General features: G+C 36.0%; 1 protein-coding gene across 10 annotated transcripts in view; it reads left to right on the plus strand.

The window, feature by feature from the left end:
- Positions 1-22,945, plus strand: part of CACNA2D1 (calcium voltage-gated channel auxiliary subunit alpha2delta 1) — a 390,104-nt gene that overhangs the window by 173,247 nt on the left and 193,912 nt on the right. For all 10 annotated transcript variants that reach the window (XM_069875667.1, XM_069875759.1, XM_069876321.1 and 7 more), the window contains exon 4: positions 17,082-17,141. In XM_069875667.1, the coding sequence (XP_069731768.1) occupies positions 17,082-17,141 (60 nt within the window). The remainder of the gene's footprint in view (positions 1-17,081; positions 17,142-22,945) is intronic.

Here is a 22,945-nt window from a genome sequence, read left to right on the forward strand (position 1 = left end):
TAGTAACAAATAATAAGTTTCATTACAGTACAAAACAGGTTGGTTAAGATAGATTAGTAGGGAGTATTTTTAATATGTATAAAAGTACTTACTTGTTTGTAAGGCATAATAATAGATTTCATAAAGCTGTTTACGAAATCTGGGTACTTTGGAAAGCTGTTAAGCTCTCGAACCTAAATATGTTAGCATACATATATTGTTTGAGAAATGGCATAGTATACACATGAACACATTTGTTTTATTGAATCTTTGTGACAAACATTAAATCCTTATATACCTAAGGATGATAGAGTTCTAAGTGCAGAACATGAAATTACAATTACAAAGGAGTAAAACTGAATGTAGATGAGATTTCACCGACATCTACATGGACCTTGTCTTTTACATTATGTTTCTGGATGATGTGGGCTTACTCCTAAAAGACCAGTTCAGTATTTCGCATTGAAGATCAGTAGAATTATTTGTTTTAAGAATCTAATCTTTATTTTCTGGCCATGAGTTGGGCTGCTTTGTCTCAGAAGACAGTGTTGCAAGCCTATCATAGAATCATAGAATGCTTTGTGTTGGAAGGAACCTTAAAGATGATCTAGTTCCAACCCACTTGACATCAGAGGATTAACCCCTCGCACCCGCCAGTGAATAAACACATACCTACTTTATAACCCTCAACGGAGTTATAGAGTTTGATTCTGCAAAACACACCTTCCACCAGATCAAGTTGCTCAAAGTCTATAATGCATTAATTGTGATCATAATTATATAGATAGAAGAACAGATCTCTAGGAATAACTTTCTGGCTTCTGTTCTGCTACAGGCTTCCACAGATCAGGCTCTTAAATAAAAAGATCCAGATTTTAGTGGTCAGTGGATCTGGGGTCTCCTCATCTATTTTAAGGTAGTAGGATACGTTTACATCCCTGACTAAAACCATGGAATTTCTACTTAGGCTGAATTTTTGGGAAAGAATATGTTTGTATCAGAATTAAATTGTCTATAACTGCAATATAGTTCTAGTAAATCCCACTGATATTTGGAAGTTGCCTGGATCTCTGAGGGTAAATATGGCATGGCTCCTTTCTGCTGCATCTTCTCATATTTACCTCCCATCCTTCTCCAGACCTCTACCTAGGTTTTGCACCAGTACATAATTTGCTTAGGATTCATGGTATTATTTGATCAGTGCTATTACCATGTATTAAGAAACAAACAAAAGCAAATCAACCACCACCAAAAAAACCCAACAACTAAACCTCAAACAGACCTGAATCTGTTTAATAAGCTACTTCTGACTGAGCAGATTGTTGTACAATGTTGTGGATTCCATTTAAAATGAATCTGACAACTTCATTGTTTAAAAATAATAAAAAACAGTATTTCTATGACGTTGTCAAATGTGCTGTACCTAGAAACAACATCTTTGAAAAATAAACATTTCAAATACTATTAGCAAACATAACCTCCTATTCAAAAATGGAGCATGTTTTCTTTCTGGGAGTTTTTACTAGGCTTAGGCTAAGATGACGACATTAATACTAAAATATATATTGAAGATTGGAGTATGTGTTGAAGATTCAAGTGTATATTTAAGATTCAGCTCTTAAACCACTGCAAATGTTACCACTCAAGAGAAACATAAATAGTTATTTGTGTGTAAAACTAAGTGCATAAATATATGTCTAATGTAAATTCCTTTCTGGCTGCACATGAAATACATGGGATGATTAGTCAGAAGATATATACATTCACTGAAATAAGCTTAATAATTGTGAAATTGTTATATTATCCAAAGTTAACAAGTTTAACAAGACTTTCATTTTATTTTACTTAGTTGCTATGAAGTAAAATTGTCACTATTCTAGATTGACTGGAAGTGATAGGAAGCCTTCTGCTAACATTGGAAGGTGTTCTCCAAGGTGGGAGGAAAGTATTTCTCTCCTTTACCGTCTACTTTAAAACATAACTGAAATAGTTTTGTTCATATTTGACAAAAATATTCAGACCTAGGGACAACTGTATGTGAAAAAGCATTAATCCAAATCATAAAAAAAAAGAAAGAAGAGCCTTAAGAAATTTGTATGCAACAGTAAGTCCCTGTTTTCTTAGCTTTCTCATACACTGTCTCATATTTGATGTTGCTCAAAGTATAAAGGAGTTTCCAAGTCTGGATGTCAGAAGGTGTATTTTTTTTTCCTCTCAGTGTAACTAGTCAAGAAATTTGATGCAACTGCAAAAAGGCAGCATTCCATTTTGACAACCTTAGCTGTAATGACTGCAGTCAGCTACTGTAGAATGCTCCAGCCATCGCTCTATATGTAGATAGATAGATGGATGGATAGATAGATAGATAGATAGATACATACATACATACATACATACATACATACATACATACATAGACAAGATAGATAAGATAGACAGATAGATAGACAGATCTGTATATGGTAACAACAGGCTACGGACTATGCACAAAATTAACTATGCAAGAAAATCACAAAAGAGGATGACTAGTGATTCAGGAAATAAAAAAAGACATCACTTTCAGAATATCATGATCTTTTGAAGGTAGGAAGGACTCTGAAATTAGAAGCATCAATTTAAGCAGTCTACAAATTTCCTTGGTTTAGGTACGGTGGAGGGAGTCATTTTGGTTTGGGTTGGGGTTTTTTTGTTGTTGTTTTTAAATTTGTCAATTTTACTCCTGAAATTTTTTTTGCTCTTCTCTTTCCATCATGTTTCCTTAAGTCTAAAGGCACAGAAATTAAAAATGCTTCAAACTAATAAACTAATTAATCAGCTGAACAATTCAGCAGCAAAAAAAATCCCAAACACAAAACCCCGATGCTACTGTAAAGAAGGCATCTGTCTGCATTGTCCTTTGACCTCAAATCTTGATATGTCAAAACTATATATTATGAATGTCGGATTTTTTTTACTGTGTATTTTTTACTTGAGGAAACAATCAGAGCAAGAGATTCGTCCTGTAGATATAAGTTTCAGAAAATGATCATATGTTTTAAGATATGGTTCATACTTTATTATGCAAATAAAATATTAGGATGTTTTCTGCAAACTCAGTGGGACATATGTAGTATAACATAGTGCTGCACTCAGCAATTTACTGAGCATGCAGTAACTGTAAAACTGAAACACAGAGTATGTAAGTCAGTCTCCCTTCTGCAGCATTTTCATGAAGATACTGCAGTGACATTTTTTTCCTTTGTTTCCAATTAAATGAATAATCAAAGCTGTGGTCTTTCTAGGAAGGGAATGCTTATGTGAGCAACCTCTTTGGGTTTTGTTGGATAGAAACATTGTACTTGATGGATTGAGATGCACAGTAGCTTTGCATGTAAGTAGCTTCTCTTTGAACTGTAGTCATAAAAAAATTATGAGCTAGAAGTTGCAACTTTCTTCTTTTTCTTTTTTTTTTTTTTTCATATTTCTGGGCAGTTGGGAAATTGGCTGCCAGCTATCCCATGGAAAGCTAGTGTCAGAGACCTGGTGGCTTTGCTGGCATAGCCTCAAGCTGAGTTACAGTAAGGGATGGCTGTGTATCCACAAGCCAGGTGGAGAGATTGTTGCATTATCACACAGTTTCTTATTTCTTATGCTGATTTAAGTCGGTGCCTGATAATGTTTCCAGTTCCAAAGCTATTTTTTTTCCTAAAGAAGAAAACCAAATGCCTCAAAATTATAGTATGATCTTGATAAGCTTGAGATTTTAATAAATCTTAAGTTTTCTGGGTTTTTTTGTTGTTGTAGTTTGTGGTTTTGTTCCCCACTCCGTCTTATCTAGGTTATATATCTGAGGGCTTTTTTCTTTTTTTTTCCTATTATTATTATTTCCTGTGGAGGATGACAATGAGATATACATGAAATTGAACAGATAAGAATAACACACCTGTGGCCAAGATCTAAGGTTTGGGGAAAGTTATTGTGAGACATGTGATAAAAGTCTGACTTGCGAGTGAGTAAGCAATAATACAGAAAACCTTGAAAATGCAGTTCAGAGTTTTAATTTATTAAATAAAGTTAATTTTACATACTTCTCATCTCCTCTTTAACCTAACACAGCTGAACCATGTAACTGGTCAGCTGTCAAGGAATGTCATGCTGTCTTGTTTTGTAAACCAGACCTCGAAGTAGGATATCATCATAAAGTAGCATGGTAGGAGGGATCCCTGTTGTTACTTCTTGCCTGGCTCATCATGTTGCTGTGCTGTAAATGATTTTCTCAATTCACAGTTCCTTATACCCTATGTTCAAGTTTGCTAAAAACACATGATCACTGGACATAGATGAGGTGTTCTGTATATGATTGAACAATATATATTATATGAACAATATATGAACAATATATACAACAATATATATGATTGAACTGTGAATAAAAAAGCCTTAAAGGTTGAGGTTTATTTACTAGAAGCTTCTGTTCTCTATGGAAAGGAATGTGTTTTATTGTTATTTATGGGAATACTAACCTATGGTGGACTGTGTGACGCAACATGAACATGAAGCTGCATTTTCAATCCACACTAATGCAGTATACTCATATAAATCTGGAGGTTGGATTCACACAGGAGAATAAGATGCTTTTGTCCTTAGTATTAAGAATAATTTTGCAGCTCCAGTAGTAGAGGTTCAACATTTCAATGCCACCACTGACCTAAATGAGAGCACACACTATGACTTGTCAAAACTTAATGTTTCATATGACAGGGAGAAGTCCAGGAGAATCTGCCTTTCCACATAAATAAATTCTTTCCCAGCATTAGTCAACAATATAGCCCAAACACAATTCCGTTAAATCCTACAGGAACATTCTATACAGTTTAAAAACATTCTAAATCTTTAATAATCTGCCAAAGCCCTACAAGTTTTACCTCAAGTCTCTTAATTTAAGATTCAGATTGATTTCTGAAAATCATCTCTGCCATCTAAAGTGCTAGTTTAACAGGACTGTGGAAGAAGTTTGTTCCCTGTGGATAGGATCTATGAGGTTTTGAGTGCAACTCAGGTCAACTGCACCGTACTGAGTTAGCTGCATGACCCAGACTGGCAAGGTTCTGCTACATTTTCCTTTAAAATATACTTGTATTGTGGCATTGTTGACACATCTGTCTGGTTTCTCTTTCTTATAATTATAATTTAGCTTTATTTGTATTTCTCTGTGCTATTCATAACTAGATTCTGATGATTTTCAGTGTGTAGCTCTAGCAGGAATAAAAGCAAACACATTTTTGGAAGTTGCTAAATTTGTTGGTGTGATTCAATATATTTCCTTTGTAGAAAAAAATCATACACGACTGATGAAATTAAGTAACAGCAGATGTGAAAGTGACATGAGGAAGATGCTTAGGCAATTTTGAGATTGGATAGTGCTTCTTGATTGTGTTCTTTGAACTAGAAGGTGGCAATTAGATTTTCGTACACAGAGAAGTGTGAGACATGCTAATTAAACACCTTTTGGTGGAAGTCATCATGGATAAATCCAAACCACTTGTAGTAGTTCTCAAATGTGTCACCTGTAAGGGTAACACTGGAAAAATAACTTTTTTTTAATTTTAAATTGAAAGGAAATTATAACTTGAATGGTGGTACAAATATGTACATTACTTACTAGGGTGGTAACTCAAATGCATTTAAGCATAGCTATAGGTCTTGTATTGAATCATAGTGAGGCCAATAACTTTAAAGAAAATACAGTGGTTTCGCCCAGAGAATAAATCTTAAGGACTTTGCTGTTACTAGTTTTGTGTGACTTTGGTCAGATAATTTCATCTTTCTGCTTTACTTTCCTTTATGTGTTAAATACCCTTAACTATATTGACTTCATAGTGGTTGTGAAAGGATATTAAATATTACTGTTGCCATGACAATATGAAGCATTAGTTTTTAAATTATAGGTTTTAAAATTAAAATTATTTTTTTTGACATATAAGACCATTTTAAGTCCTTTTACTGCAGAAATATGAATCAGTGCCCTTAGTGAAGATGTTAATGATATATCTGAACCAGATTAATTTTTTTTAAGAATCAGAAGAATTCCCAGAAATGTACTGTACTGCCTAGAGGAAAAAGGCGATGCATTATCCAGTGTATGATGTGTACATAACACGAGATTCTGAAGGCAAATAATGGCCAAAACAATGCATGGCTATTGCTGGTCATTGAATGTAGAAAAAGAGTGTCTCTGGTTATGAATCCCCATCCCTACAGGGCTCGGGGCAGCAGGAATGAGATCTCAGTGAAGACAGAGGAAGTCCTCACGTGACCTTTAGTAGAGCTGGGATTTCATACTAATAGAACAGTTCTTATGGAACATGGTGACCTTGAGAGACATTTCAGCATTTGATATAGTCATATGGATCTTTTAATAGCTATCCCCATGTGTGTGCACTTAATACTTCTATACCTTTGATGGATCCATGCCTGGATGAGAAATGATCACATTGACTGCAATTGTTTTATGACATAGGTTCAGCGACTGTTGCTCTCCAACTGTGAGGCTGTATGAAGGTAAAACTTATATTTGAAAAACAGGCAAATGAAAGTACATCTGAGTATATACTGATAGGAAACATACAAGACCTGAGCTGCTTCTGTGTTCAGAGACATGAGAGGATACTAGGGAGGTCAAATGAACTTGGGAAAGGTAGAAAATACCATTTTCAGCATTCACCTCGACATTTTTATCTACTTTTTAATTTTAAAAGGTTTTTACCTTACAGTCTGAGTTTTCTGTCGGAGGATAGGAAAATAAGAAATCCCATGTAGTTCTTTATAGAAGAGGAATTACTGATGAAGCATGTGAAAAGTTTTTAATAACATCACATGGCTATGCTTACAAGATAAAGTTTTAACCTTCTCAGTAGAGAGAGAAAGTTGGTAGTGCACCGCCTCTTTTAAAAGAGATTTGGGAAAGTTTAGAAGAAACATTTTATTATGCTCTATTTAATAAGAATGAAATGAAGCAAATTTGGGTTTCGTGTTACCCCAGTGCAAAGCCACATGTGGGACAAATTGAGGTTTTGGTGTGTTTCCAGCATGACTATCTCTGTGAGGATAAAAAGTATTTTTCACAATTTTCTAGAAGAAGGTAATTTTCCTTTGCACTCAGTTTTCTGCAGGACTCTCAGTTAAGCACTTTTTTATTTCTTTTGTCTAGAATTACTTCCATTAGGGAAATGTTGCCTGAAAACAGCATGCAGTATTAATGTACCATTTTTTTCTGCTATAGCCAACAGTAACATCTTTCCTTGGCTCTCATCCACTGACTGTTGATGAGATCAGGTTGATTATTCAGCAGCTATAGCCTACCACCTGTTCCATTTTTTTTTCCCTTACATGTAAAGCTGTTAATACACTATCCTGCTTTGTTAAAACCACATTTGTTATTCAGCTGATTTTTTTTATTATTTTTTAAATATATTTTAATTACAGGATTCATTTTTAATAGACTTCTAATCAGTTAAATTCATATTGATTCAATTTTTTACATCTGAGAACATAGAAGATGCTGATTTTTTTTTAAGTTAACGTTATGGTTCTACCATTCAAGCAGTGAATTTTATTATGAATAAAATTGCATATTTCCTAGGCCCATTTCTATAAATGCTACTGAAGAATTTAGTTTTCTCAGTTTTATTTTAAATCATTAAGTACTTTGGACTTTATCAGGCTGGTTAGGTTATGAATATGTCCTAATGAAACAAAACAGCCTAGTCCTATTCTACAGAGGAAGAGGTGGTAATGCGCTCTGTTCACTCTTGATATTTGAGTTTCTGGATTTTGTTCTTCTTTATGTAAGTAGCTATGCAATTCTGAGAGAGCTTAAATCTGTTTTTGGTGATTTAGCCAAAAAGAGGCATTTGACTCTCTCTTCAGCAGAGATTTTAGATTGCTGGCTCTTTGATCTTCTTTAGGGGTAACAACAGCATTATGTCTGAATATCTTTTCGTAGCACACCAAGTCTAAGTAAATCCAGCATTAACTACACTTCTTTAAGTGTAGTGTTTTGTACCTAGTTATAGTCCATTTCTGTGAATTGCATTAACTAGCAGAATTCTACAATTTTAAACAAAAAATATTTCAAACAGTAATTTGAATACTGTTCTCATGTTGTATCAAATGCATATTGATATAATTTGATGTATTGTTATTGAACTCTTATAAAACTATAGCATTCTGCTAAATGTGTAGTTCAGTTTGATTATACAATGAGGCAAAATGCATCCTCTGTTTAAATATAACCGATTTCTTTGTGTGTTTCTTGCATAAATGATGCAAGCCTGTATCAAGGTTTCTTCTCTCTGACCTTACTAAGGAGGTGTTTACTTGATTTGTTCTTTTTCCTACTTTTGCCTTTGAAATTAGGCAGCTACATGTGTATTTTAGTTATGTCTCTGTTTGGATCCTAGTCAGATTCTAATGGAACTGCTAGCATGCATAAATTTGGAGCCATTAAGGGTGCTTTGTTTGTTTGTTTATACTGAATACTTAGTGCAGAGATATTAAAGGAGCTGGGAAACAAGCTGAACTGCATCTGAATTATTTTTAAGTTAAAGGAAAATTATGTTGTTGACACTTTGGAACACTTGTTTTAGAGTGAGTTAATTTTGATATTTCTAATAAATTAATTTAGTTGCTAAAAACTACATGTACAGTACAGTTAAAAAAGGATTACAAGGCATGTCTACTCAATATATGTGTCATCCTCTAATCATGCCTGTGAAGTTCCTAGCTCATCTGTGAAGCTTAAAAGTTTTCCAAGGCAAGCAGTGAACTGGAGCTGGTGCTTTTATGCAATCTGTGATTTGTCAGAGCAGTTGGCAATTTCAATCTAATGGTTTCAGCTCCTTCACTTTGAGCTTGTTTAAAAATATAATGCTAATGTGACTTGCATTTAAGGCATATGAATTATTATGGTGAAAATTCAGTACGCTGTAAGGGTTTGAAACATCTGCAAGTGAGAAGGATCAATTATATGTTAAAAGAAGTGGTCTTTTGCTGATACTATGCACCACTACAGCAAAATTTCACTGCTAGATGTCAAGATGCATTTGACAGGCTATTTCTTACTCTTATTTTGTGATCAATTTCTTCATGTCTTTACCTGGGGTTCTCTCTATCTTACTTTCTTGTCTGCTGAAACATATTAGGCAGTGTCAAGCTGTCATAATACTGCCCAGCTTCTAAAATGTCCTGATTACATGCATCCTAGAAATATACTCAGACTTGGCAACCAAACCTCCTTCCTCTCTCTCTCTCTCCCCATAAATGTGAAAAATGAAGAATTTAACAAAGTGCTGCTTCTCTACTTTCTCATGAGAATTTCCTGCATTCCTTGTTGCTGTTTAATAATAGTTGAACAGAATTATTTTGTACACTCTTTTTGCAGCATACTAAGTTTGGAAGATAGTTCATATAAACCACATTTCATACCTCATGGACTGGACTCAATCATGGTATTCAATTTTGTGCTTCCTCTCTTCTCCATTCTGGCTTCATTTGGTTTGTCCTATTCTCTGGTTCTCAGAAATGTGCCCCCCAGCAATGTGTTTGCACCTGCAGTTCATTTATCCTGTTGACTGCTCAGGTACAGTTTATTGTCATCTAGGCCAAGCTGAGATGGCAGGAAGTTTCTGAACATCTATTGACTAGTACATGACAGCATCTCCCATTGCAACTTCCACAGGTTGTGCAGTCACCTAGGTGCAATACAGTTTTCCCAGAAATTTAAAGGAGTGTTCATTAGCGTATTAAATTTATTTGTTTGTTTGTTTATCCTTCAGTGATGATTTTTAGTGATGAATAGTTCCAGCTGCTCTGAGATTTGTTTTTAGGACAGAATACAAAATTGTTTTACCATTACTACACATTTTGCTACTTTTAGATTCTTACTGAATTTTAACTAAGAATTTTACTTTAGTACAGTATATTTAAAAAAAGTTTCAGGCCTCTTGTAGGAGTAGTAGTTCTAGTACAGTGTCACTTTTGCCTTCTCTGTTTGATAATTTGCTACTATCTCAAATCCACACAGTCAGAGAAAAGAAAAAATATGAGACAAGAGCTCTTTCCAGTTCATGTTTTAAAGAAGGGCAGCTTTTAGGTAGTGGTGAAGTGTTACTGTGCCGAATGAACTTTTGGTTTAATCTTTTTTGACTTTTATTGCATGACAGTTTGTCAGAGAGGTGATTGCACAGAGTATTTGAGGTATTAAAAGCCACATATGCTATGTATTAATTTAGAATTATGTGTGTGATTATTCATGTTAGAAAGCATTAACTTTGCCTGTAAACATTGCAATCTCAAGTACTTTAGGCCAGATCTTGCTTCTCATTGATTTCTGATCTTATTTAGACCAGTGGTTTCATTTATTTTAAGATTTCTGTTTTTGAAATCCCCAACAAGGGTAAAATTTCTCTGTGGAGAATCATCTTGATTCTTCCTTTACTTATTTAATTAAACAATAAAAATAAAGTTTGTCTTGAATCAGAATGATTTTCATTACAGTCGTTAACAGATACAAAAATCCTTTAAAGCCCTGCTTCCTAAATGTACAGAAGGTGTTAATAATTTTTTCCATTAGATTTCTTTCTAGTCAGCATGAGAGCTGGCTCAGTTTTTGTCATTTACTGCTGGATTAGGAAAAAAACAAACAACAAGCAATTTGAGTTGTTGATAATGGTTAATAGTGGAAGACAACGTTTGAGGTGTTATTTTGAATTGTGGTCCAAAGTATAATGACATCAGCATTTAAAAAAAAATGTATTAACTGCTGATTATATTACATACAAATTGAGGCCAGTAAGACCTAAAATCTCACAATATCAACAGAACTCTAACATTCCCTTTTGCTTATGAATATGACTTATCTGCTGTCTCAGATGAAAAAAGTGAAACTGGTTCCAGAGAATAGCTGGTGGATAAACCATGCAAGGTCTGTGTTGAATATAGAAGACCATTAGAAACATTGTCTTTGTCTGTAGACTTACACACTTAAGATATCCTCATGAACAGACCACAGATCAGGTTGCCGTCACGTGGCACAGCAGATGCTGGAGTAGGTGAGAGGCTATGGCTCTGCTGTGTAAAAACATGCAGTAAAATCATGCTGCAGATCAGCACAGAACAAAATGCTACTGTTGTTTAAAAAAACCAACAACTTAAAAATTCGGTGTAAGTATTGAAATACTGATATTTATGTAGTGAAATACAGCAATGCATAGGATAACAGTTCTTATTTGAGGCAGGGAAATATGAGTTATCATGGAAGCTTACGTGCTACAGTGTTAGCATTCAAAGTATTTTTAGAAGCAAAAAAGAACATTTGAAAGAGGACAACTTAAACCTAAAAATTAGATATATGTTTGGATCGGTCTAAGACATTGTTTCATGATTGGAACTATCTTAACCAAAACTATTGTGCCATGGCTTCATCAAAACTACGTTGGCTTTTGTTCTGATAATTATTATGAATCCCCACTTGTGAGAAAGGTCATATAGCAAAGATCTTCAGAAAACTTACATAGAAAAAGGTAATTAGGGCTGATTAACCCCTCTCATGCCACACTGGGAGTTTGGAAATAATGGCAAAGAAAAGTAAATCTGCATGTGTTTGTAAGGGGATTATGGCCTTTCTACCATAGCACTCCCAGACTTGCTTTCTGACTACTGACCTTCCAGTTTGCAAGTGTTGCTTGTTGAAATCACAGCCCCTTGGGCCAAACTGGATGAACTTTTATACAATAGTGTAATAGGGCAATTCATGGGTATTTTTCTGATTTGTCACTAAGAATTATTACAAAAGGAATATCAGCCATGAAAGTAAAGACTGTAGAATTCCAAGCAAAAGAAAATAGTTCTAATTTGGTTTAGTACAGAATGTAACAGCTTGCTGAGGTGAAAATGCAATTCTTTAAAATTCTGTCTGTCTGTTAAAAATACAGTGAAGTAACGGTATTAGTCTTCCATCGATTTTTCACACATCTTATCCCAGTCCTACACAATTTTCCCTCGTATTTGTCTCTTGTAAGTGATAACAATTCATAGTCATGTACAGAAGAACAATATTTGTATTTCAGGTATGTATATGAAAGCCATTTTAGAAACTGCTGTAACACATACTTGTGGCTTTTACACTGTTCATGTAAGAATAAGATTGAATATTTGGATCATATTTTAAAATCAGGATTTGAAGTTCATTGCATGTTTCTACACTGTTATATTTAAGCTTGATATTGATACAGTCTCCCTGGGTATTTATCTTCTTAAAATAACCCAAAAATTCCATGGATCTGATAATTTAGAAAGCTTTGTGAGGCTATTGATGTCTAATAACTCTAAGCTTACACATTTTATAATAGCTTAATATATCAAGGAGTAGTCAAATATTATACTCAATATAAAATACTTAAAGGAGAGTGCGAAGCACAATAAGAAGACTGATTTCATTGTACAAAATGTAATTGGGCCATTAGCTGACAGAATTCTGTGCTGGCTAGGAGGAGATAAAGATATGACATAAGCGCATGAAAATGAAGTCTGGAAAATGAATAGGCCTTCTATGGAGTTGATCTTTACAGATCAGATAAAGATTCTTCATGTCTCTTTCTTGCAGTCTGTGCTACATCAAAGGATCTCTCTCAGCGACTGTAACATGCCCTTGAAATCTGGGGAGAAAATCTTAAAAAATTGACAGTTTCGAGACTGACAGGCAGGACTGTGGGAGGAGGGGTGTGTAGTGGTTTTCTTGTTTTGTTTTGGTTTGGGAGGTTTGTTTAATCTTTTATAATACCTCTAAAAGTTAAATAAAAGTTCATTGACAGATGGAGTAAATAACACTTGCATCATTTTGTTATCTATCTTTCAGAAAAGGCTGTTTGGCTTTAAATGCAACAATTCTCTGAAAAAAATAAGGAAATGCTAGTGGCGGGTTACTCTTGATTTCTGTTACAGTTTAATTAAAAACTACTAGTTTGTGGACAGTGGCTGTCTTTTCAGGGTTAATTATTTTTTTTTATTGTTGATTAAGTATTCTGACAATTCCTGAAGATAATGCATCCATAGCCACATATTTAGGAAACAGCAAGGCAGAAAGCAGTTCTCATTAATTAAGAATGAATAAACAAATTGTTTCACCTAGGGACATTTATTAAACAAATACTTGTTTAATCACAGTGTTTTCAAGCACCTCAAATTTGACCTCAGCTACTGTGTGAATTGCACTGGCTAAATCTAGCATCAGCCCTTTTTATCTCTTTTCACCCTTGCACAGCTCTGTTGAGAATCCTCTGAAAGCACAGGAGCTGCAGCATTTTGTTAACTTTTGCAACACTCTCTTCCTGGTCTTGGCTTCTCAATTTATGTTACTTCAGAGTAATTTGAGTATCACTGCCACAATTGGAGAGTCCTTGCTGTCCAGCTGTCTTTATGTAGTAGAGGTCTTTCTAATACCTTGAAATAAGCTAGAATGTTTCTGTTACATTTTAGTTTTGTTCCTTCTCTACTTTTTAGGGGCATTTAGTTTTTCATGCTCTGTCTAAAAAGATGTTGTTAAATAGAGCTTCATTCAAGACCTGAAAGCATCTCACAGCTTTTGTCTTCACAGCATGCGTACATGAAGTAAGAAATTATTAAAGTCTAATATGGAGAAGTGTATGTTTTGCCTGTTTATTTTGGAACCATTTCTGCTTAGTTTTTTACATATAAAAATATAATTCTCAATCCTTTTCTAAAGAAACCTGTAGGGGCCTGCAGTAGGTCATGGTGTTAAAGAAGGTATCACCTTATTAAACCCTTGCTGTAATGAGAGGGAAAATTGGATCTGTCAAGTGTCTGCCTGATGTTGTGCTGCTCCTCTGCTGGTGTTCTCCAGAGACTTTTCCATCAAAACAGGAAAGGCAAGACCTGACATTTGCATACTTCAAAAGGAAGCAGGCATGATTTCTTTGAGAGACATGAAATTTAGTCTCTTCTTGTGTCACAATAAAGGGCATAGGTAACTTGAGTTTGCTTCACAGTCTAGTTATTTTTGACCCAGGAGTCTTGACTTCTTACAGTGGCTCTTAACAAAGCTCTCTCTGTGGAATGGTGAATATCTCAGTTATTAGACTCCATTTTGCTGTAGCAGCAAGGTTCCTCTTGAATCAAAATGAAAAATTTCTGAGAACACCTTAGCTTCATTATATATATATATATAAATTTAATCCATGTTCTTCCCTTATCTTTCTTAAAAATATAAGGTATTACACAGGAGAGAACAATACTGAACTTTGCATGCACAGACTTCCTGTCAGCCAACCCACATGTTTTAAAATATTCACTTCTTGAAAATGAAGCCCTTGCAAGATCTGTGTCCTAGTGATAGTCTGCACATAAACTTTAATAAAGAATCTTCTGCTGGAGAGAAGCTGGGTAATGAGAGTCTACTGTAGTAGACTGGTCTTTGGGAAACAATGCTATATGTTTTTTGCATATGCAATGTACATAGCTGTAGAATCACAGGATTGTGTTGCAGTAATAGAAGGTGAAAATACAATATTTATCCCCATTTTGAGAAATCAAAATACTTATTCTTGTGACCACTCAACTTATAGATTAATTCTAGTCCTGGCTAACAGCCACTCTACTGACTACTATATTTTCTGCAGCATCAATAGGAATTGTTAATGGAAGAAATTATCTGTTTCAGGGAAAACAATACTGGGCTGATAGCAAGTTGGAAGCAAGGCTTTCGTTCTATCTCTGACATAGAATACTAGGAAATACATTCTAAATATATGTTACAGCTAAACTTTTGGAGATACTCCAGCTAAACTTTTAGTTATAATTTTTAAAAGTGATTTAGCAGCTGGTGCAAAATTTAAATACATTATGTAGTAGAACAAATAAGAATACAATATCTCTTTAGTGGGGGTTATTCTTTTTTTTTGTCTTTTTTAGACCAAAACCTCCCAAAACAACAAAACAAAAAAAACCACCCTTTTTTTTTTTATTTGATGTGTTTACTTTATAGTGCAGACTAACTACCAACTTTTAATGGAGCTGAGGAGTTTCAAGTGTGGCTTCAGTTCTACCCCTTCAAAATTCCTAGTAATGTTAATGCTTATTATAGATTTCTTTTCATAATCCATCTACCAGTTTATGCATTTGGAAAACAGTTACTCTGTTTTGTGGAATGAAGCAGACTGTGAGGGCAGTGTTAACTGCAGCTGTTTACATGTGTAGTAAGTGTCATGTCTTGCTTTGCTGTAGTCTGCTGAGACATTGCTTAATCACCTTGAATTCGTTGGAGGATATGCAAATTTAGATGCAGAACTGGTAATATTGATGGACAGAATTGTTCAAGTATGTTAGCAGAAAGCTGAAAATACTGCAGGTGTTTGAGGTTTTTGGCCTCTGCAGTCAAAGGAGAGTTGTACTGTGCTTTTTTTCTAGTGTAATGCATTAAATTATACCATGTCTTTCTTTTTTAAATGTGGTACTTGGCTATTTTAGAAGATACCTCCAGTTGGCAGTGCCTGTAAGATGCTAGTAGCTTTCTAGTAGCTAAGAGTCATTTGAATTAACAGTAAAACAAATGAGTGGGGACACTTATTTTCTGGCAGTAGAGCACAGAGGTTTGTAGGGGTTTTTTTTGGTTGGTTGGTTGTTTTTTTAATATAGAATACAGATATAGTTTTGCTTTCTGGAATTGTATCATCCTGATAGTTGATAGAGGAGGGAGAGGGACTCACAGGGTCAGATAACATAGTATTTGCTACCCTGTATGGTGCTGAGGTGAGGTTCTGACAGCACCACCTCTGCTATTACAGCTTATATGAACTTTCTGGTCATACTTCTTTTGATTGTTAGCAAGAACTGACAGTTTACTCAACAGAAAATGTGACTTAAACCACCAGTTCATTTTGTGTATGAATTGGTCTGAATATTAAAAGGATCATCAGGCTTACTGTGCACATACCATTACACAGAAAAGATTTTTCATCACTAGTTATCTAGCTATCTGGATATAGCCAGGCTCTTTCTGTTAGAAAGGGATCATGACTCTCCAGAAACAGTTGCTAGAATTTTTATTGGGCTATAAAATAATTTAGTTCTCAGAGTAAGTCACTCGGCAGTTAGGATATGGCTGAGTCCACATGAACTGCATTCATATCAGGTAGCTGTTTCTTCAGAGTGATCTTGCTTGTTTTCAGGATGGGTGCTTGCCTCCAGGGCTGCCAGCACTTGGGATGCTGTGCATAGCTCAGCTGGAGCATATGCATTACACTTGGCAACTTTTATATGCAAAATTGTAGTAAACTTCTTCTAAGTGTGTACAAACAACTTTTTTCAAAGACTTATAAATTTTTATGAGGAAGGATATGCCACCAACCCAATAGATGTGTCTGTACAAGAATCTGATTTGAAGGAGTGTAATCTGATGATTCCTTTCTGCTGTGCTTTTCATCCTGTGGATCTAAGTGGGCATACTGTATTTCTTTCAAATCAAGTTAAACAGGAAAAATGTCCTTTAGGAGCATACAATACTCTCCTGCTGCTGAAGTGTATTCAGTCCAAGGAACCAGGCTACAGCTAGTCCAAATTACTGTTTTATTGCTCCCTAATAATCACAGGAGATGTCAGTGCTTCCTATAATTGAAGTTAAATATTTAATGGAGAAATAAATGTCCGTAATACTGTATTTTAAGATTCTCATAAATGCTTGTCATTGGATGTTAGATTAAATTAGTGCATATAAGGCAAGGTGGTATGTGTGAGGCGAAGGAATTTTCAGAAGGTTATTGTTGGATTTTGAACTTAACTGGAACTCCTTAAATAACATTGGAATGAGAGTTAAGGTTTCTAATGCATGATTACGTTACTTAAACAAGCAAATAATACAGAAAACAGCATTTTCTAAATGAGATGGTGCATCTTTAGTGTAATGTACATAATCTTCAGCTAAATGCCAAAAAGCACATATATATATATAAAATTATATAGAGAAAACATGTATATAAATAAATGAATAAAACCTTTGCTAGGTGAAGAGTCAGACTAAAATGTATGTCCTCTTTCTCTTTGGTCTTCAGCGCCTTGCTAAAGAAGCAGAGAAGTACCAAGCATCACATCAGTGGAGGGATGAGTTTGGGGTAAGTTTCAGTTTTTCTTATTTTAACCTTCTTGGATTTTTCCTCTTTGAAATGCTAATTATATTCTTACAAACAACATTCTTATATGTTGTTTATATAATCACCACAGAAGGAGTCATTGACTATGAATGGCCTTTTATTTTATTCAGTAAACAGTCTCAGTCTGGGTGTCTAGAGAATAAATTGGACTTTTCATTTCAGAAGCTAATAGAGAGATTTGCAGACCCGGGGATGTAGCTCTGATGGGTACACAAGACATCTGTTTGGTTTGACATACAAAGAATGATTAGAGAGAAGACATCTGAGTGATGGTTACTGTCAGTTAAAAGCTGCTGCAACCACTGAAACACAGAATCACAGAAAAGATTTTTACAAGTTGTTCTTTACTTATGTGGTGAGGAAAAGAAAAACAGAAAAAACAAACAAACAACCAGGTAAAAGCTTAATACAGGATTGGACATCTACCTGATTGTCTATATTGGAAGCCATAGACTGTTTTTTTAGAATGCTTTTCCATATTTTAATAACTGCATCTCTTTAATATTCTAGTACTACTGAAAGAGACCCTAACATTCTCGAAGATTAAACTATCTTCTTCAATCATTTCAGACTTTACTAAGAAACAAGTGAAGTGATTGTAAAATGTACATCATTAATTCTTTGTTACCAGTCAAGCCAAATTAATATTGTGCTGCATGATTATCAGCCTATTAATTTTAGGCTACAGTTCCCTGGTACGTGTCAAAGTCATTTATTATGCCTTCATTACCTGTTCCTTCAGAAATAAAAGCAGATGGTGCCTTTATGTGATACTGCTTCAAACGCAGACAGTGTTTGCACATCCACTAGGGTCATAGTGACACACAGTTAAATGCACAATAGTTTTCTATAATGTCCTTTCTGATCCAGTGTCCCTCAGATATTTGGAGATCTGAAAACAAACAGACAAAAAACCTCTAAGGTCAGACCAAATAATTCAGATAAGGTTTGCAAAAAGGGTCTGGAATAAGGACACAATAAGGAGTGCAAAAAGGGTCTGGAAGCAGCCTGAATGCTTTTAAGTGTGCTCTCTGCACAGACACAGCTTCTAATACATGATAAAACACAGAATGCATATTCCATAGGGATGCAATAATGAGAATGCTACACTGACCTTTTCTGCTAATCTGTCTCTGTTTTGAATAGAAAGCAGAAGCTGCAGGTTTAATGGACTCAATGCAGAACAGTGTGAATACTTTCAGATGCTCTTACTAATAATTTCGCTTCTTGCTGTATGCGCTGGCATTGCATCCACATCAACAATACCGTCTCAGCTTTTGGTTTTCTTTTTGCTTTTTACTTGTAGTAGAAGTCAGTCCTACCAGACAGGCTTCTGGTCTTATCAGAGGGCAATGCCAAGGAGAGATCTCAAAGTAATTTTTAAATGTGACAAAGACTATGGACAGAATAAATAAAAAAAAAAAAAAAAAAAAAAGCACAGTTGGATTTGTAATGAAGTAACTGAAAACTGAAAACTGAGCTTGTGCTTTATTGTTTTGAATTTGGATGAGAACATTGTACACCATGTAATAACCTTGACATTAGGTTATGCAATTAAATTTAAAATAAATGTATTAAGTCTCCTATAATTTAATTTGTTCCATTTTTGCCAGAAGTAATCTTTCTTCTCTTCTGACCTGCTTTTTAGAAAATGCCTGTTCGAATTAGTTTGCACACATATCTTTCTGATAAACTTAATTTTCACTGGAAGATTCATTCTCCTAATGGATGTGATGAAAAACAGAAGATATACTTTAAAACTTCCTGCGGATGAGGGTTCTTAAAATACTTCTGATAGCATTATGTATGGCCTACATCATGCTGTATTTGGTTTGTTTCTTGTCCAGGATTTGGTTTTGGGTGATGAAAGCCCTTCCAACAGTGTTGTACATGAATCACTGTAGAAAGAACCTCTTTGGGATGATCTATTTCTGTTCCTAATGAGCTCACGATCAACAATGCCCTTGACAGACAGATTGCAGCCAAATAATAACCTCTGGAGTTTTAAGGAGAAAATATCACAAACATTACTTCTGGGGAAGTTTATATGGTCTGACTTCAGTGGAACAAATTCAGAAGAGGAAAGGCAAAGAGTGTTGGCCATAATTCCAAGGTGAATACAGAGCTACAAGGGATGTAGCTACAATCAAAGACTGTCAGAATCCCTGTTTTAACATTTTATTCAACATATGAATATTTATTGCACAGTTTGCAGCAAAAAAAAGCATGTAAGCATTTAAAAATTTAACTTTTTTTTTTTTTTGCAAGCTAATCATAGAATAGTTTGGGTTGGAAGGGACCTTAAAGATCATCTACCAACCCCATTGCCATGGGCAGGGACACACCCCACTAGATCAGGCTGCCCAAGGCCTGAATAAAATCTCTTTTTATTCAGCTTGAGGCCATTCCCTCTTGTCCTGTCCCCCGTCACTTGGGAGAAGAGGCCAGCACCCTCCTCTCTACAACGTCCTTTTAGGTAGTTGTAGAGAGCAATAAGGTCTCCCCTCAGCCTCCTCTTCTCCAGGCTAAACAACCCCAGTTCTCTCAGCCGTTCCTCATAAGACCTGCTCTCCAGCCCCTTCACCAGCTTTGTTGCTCTTCTCTGGACTCGTTCCAGAGCCTCAACATCCTTCTTGTGGTGAGGGGCCCAGAAATGAACACAGGATTCAAGGAGCGGTCTCACCGGTGCCGAGTACAGAGGGAGAATAACCTCCCTGGACCTGCTGGTCACACTGTTTCTGATACAAGCCAAGATGCCATTGGCCTTCTTGGCCACCTGGGCACACTGCTGGCTCATGTTCAGTCGCTGTCAACCAACACCCCCAGGTCCCTCTCCTCCAGGCAGCTTTCTAGACAGACTTCTAGTCTGTAGCACTGCATAAAGAAATGCTTTTCTTTGCTTGCTACTCCATCAGTATTGCCCATCCCCTAGCTGCATATCTAGTTGGAGAAATAAACCCTACTTAAATGTTTTCTGATTAATGCAGTTACAAATCAGAGGTACAAAACAATATTTCTAAATGAGACAGCCTTGACAGACTGAATTTTCTTGTATGCTGCAGAATGAAAGAGGGATGGTTTTGACAGTTGTGATGGTCCAATTATTTTTCTGGCAGAGAGATGCACGAAAAGAATTGTACGTGAATTGGAAGAAGGAGGAGATAATTCTGTATGAAATAATTGTTGTTATTCCCCAAATGGATCTTCTACAATTACATTTGATACCACATTTGATTGCCTTGCAATGGTTGGTTAACTAAAGCAATTTCGTTTCCAGTTGGATTGCAATATTAATTGTACTTACACATGTATAAACATAAGGGATATCTCATTTGTATTTTAACAAGGGGAGTCTTTATGGATGGCCTATTAGCATCCACTTATTTATATGAAGATTGAGACTCAGACTTTTAGGAATTAATTACCATTTTAAAATGCCATATGAAAAAGCCTTTCAATGTGCCTTCTCTTTAACCAATAACATCATTTTATATTCTTCCATCTAAATGATGGTTTTCTGAGTCCTGGTGTTCTAAGAAAGCTTTTACTGTGATCATGTGTTGTATCAGATATAATAAATAATGGTCTATTGTTTGACTTGGCATGACATAGACAAATAATATACATATAAGGTGTTAAAGTATTGTACACTTGAATTTTGTGTTACATAAGTTTAGAGTAGTTGAATATTGTTGTGTCCCAACAATGGCCCACACGATGGCATATATCAGAGATAAATAATGGTCCATTGTTAGATATGATATATACGTAGACAAATGATATATCTGTATAGTTAAAGTATTTTGCACTTGAATCTTAAAGTAGTGAATTAGCTTTAGCAACAATTCTTAGTCAGCTGGTGGTGAGAAAGTATGTGACTGTTTTTACTTAACTGGACAGATAACAGGCAGGGAATTGGATTAAAAAAGTAGAAAAGGGGTTGGAACTGCCTAGTATTTATTTACAACACCTTGAAGCAGAGCCCAAGGAGCATATGTAGCCAGCGAAGATGTTATGAGAACATGGCCTGGTGTCGAAATCGCTTTTAGTGTGGGACAAATAACAAGTTGGCACTCAGCCTGCTCATGTGCTGGACATACGAGGGGCAGGTGATGCTGCTAATCCTTTTTGCAGTCCCCAAGAGGAGGATAAAAGGGGCTGGGCTGGACAGGTTGGGTCAGGAAGGGAATATGTGCATACCTTGTTATCAAGAGGATGCCCTGGCAGGTGCAGTACCTATGGACTCTGACCATCCAAGCACCATGCTCCATCTCCTTTTCCTGCTCGGTGAACCAGCACCATCTGGCAGGTCAGTAAGTTTAGAGGCTTTATTGTAGGTGCAATAGGTTAAGGTATAACATTATGTTTGAACAATAAAAATAAATATTTAATTTAACTGTGATTTAGTGGTCCTGTCTTTGCACCCTAGCATATATAAATGAACCTAACACGTGTAGGTTGGTGTTTATGTACCAAATGGGGTTAAAAGTAAAGGCAAAAGGTCATAGAAATATTACTTTAGAATTATGATTTTTTTTCCTAGTACAAATATTGGATGCATAAAGTTGTAGTGAAAAGTTCCTCAGCAAAGAAGCGGGATGTGAAAAGGGTAACTGAGATAAAACAGGTCTTACATCAGAAGAGTTGATTCAAGAGGTGACCTGCGGGAGCAAAGCAGTAGTAGGCATCTCTCTGTGCTTGATGTGTCTTGCAGACTGGAGATTTTCAGGACTGTCTGTAATTTATTGTGGATATTGCAGCAACCCAAAAACATTGCATCTTAGAAGCCTCAACTAGAAAACAAACAAAGGAGACATCTGACTTTCAGCTTTGATATGGCTTCATTCTAAAGAGGCAGTTTAGTAAACATATTTCCCCTCTTTTGAAAGAGGGGAAAAAATCTGTGAAGAAAATAAACTGAAATACTGCTCTTTTATGGTTTGTTATCTCTTACAGTGCTTTTGGGTGCAAAGAGCACCTGTGGAAGATAGTACTGTTTAGATTTGTCTCCAGACCTGTGATACAGAGAACCAGTGCCACAGGTGCAAAGAAGGTGTGGAATCCTTCCCCAATAAAGTCATATATTCTTTATAACCTGGAAGCAGCTGTGGGAGATTTAAATGTGGCAAAGCCAGCAACAGCACTCAATTGGCAAGAATTGGCCGCAGGGACAGTAAGTTCTGCAGCCAGGTGCTAGATTAGGGCAAAAAGGCAGTTGCCCAAGCAGGGGAACCCAAAGAAATCCAGGAGGGAGTGAGGAGCGGGCAGCTCCTGACTCCCAGAAGTGGCAGCTGCCACGTGGTGGCTGATGAGGAGGAGCCCATCCCAGAAGTGGCTGTGGGATAAATGGCTCCTAGGGAGAGCCAGCACCCGGCAGTGGGAAACAGGTGTGGGCATGTCAGAAAAAAAAAGACATTGGGGTCCTGGAGTGTGTGCAGAGAAAAGCAACAAAATTGGTGAAGGGGCTGCGGCATAGGTCTTACAAGGAGCAACAGAGAGAACTGGGGTTGTTTGTCCTGGAGAAGATGAGGCTGAGGGGAGACCTTATCACTGTCTGCAGCTACCTGAAATGAGGTTGTAGAGAGGTGGGTGTTGATCTCTTTGCCCAAGTGATAGGATGAGAGGGGTGGCCTCAAGCTGCACCAGGGGAGGTTCAGATTGGACATTAGGAAAAATTTCATCACGCACTGGAACAGACTTGATTGAGTCACTGTCCCTGTAGGTATTTAAATAGACGGGTAGATGAAGTGCTTAGGGATATGATT

The sequence above is a fragment of the Phaenicophaeus curvirostris genome, chromosome 1 (assembly GCF_032191515.1).
Source record: "Phaenicophaeus curvirostris isolate KB17595 chromosome 1, BPBGC_Pcur_1.0, whole genome shotgun sequence".
NCBI classification, from domain to species: domain Eukaryota; kingdom Metazoa; phylum Chordata; class Aves; order Cuculiformes; family Cuculidae; genus Phaenicophaeus; species Phaenicophaeus curvirostris.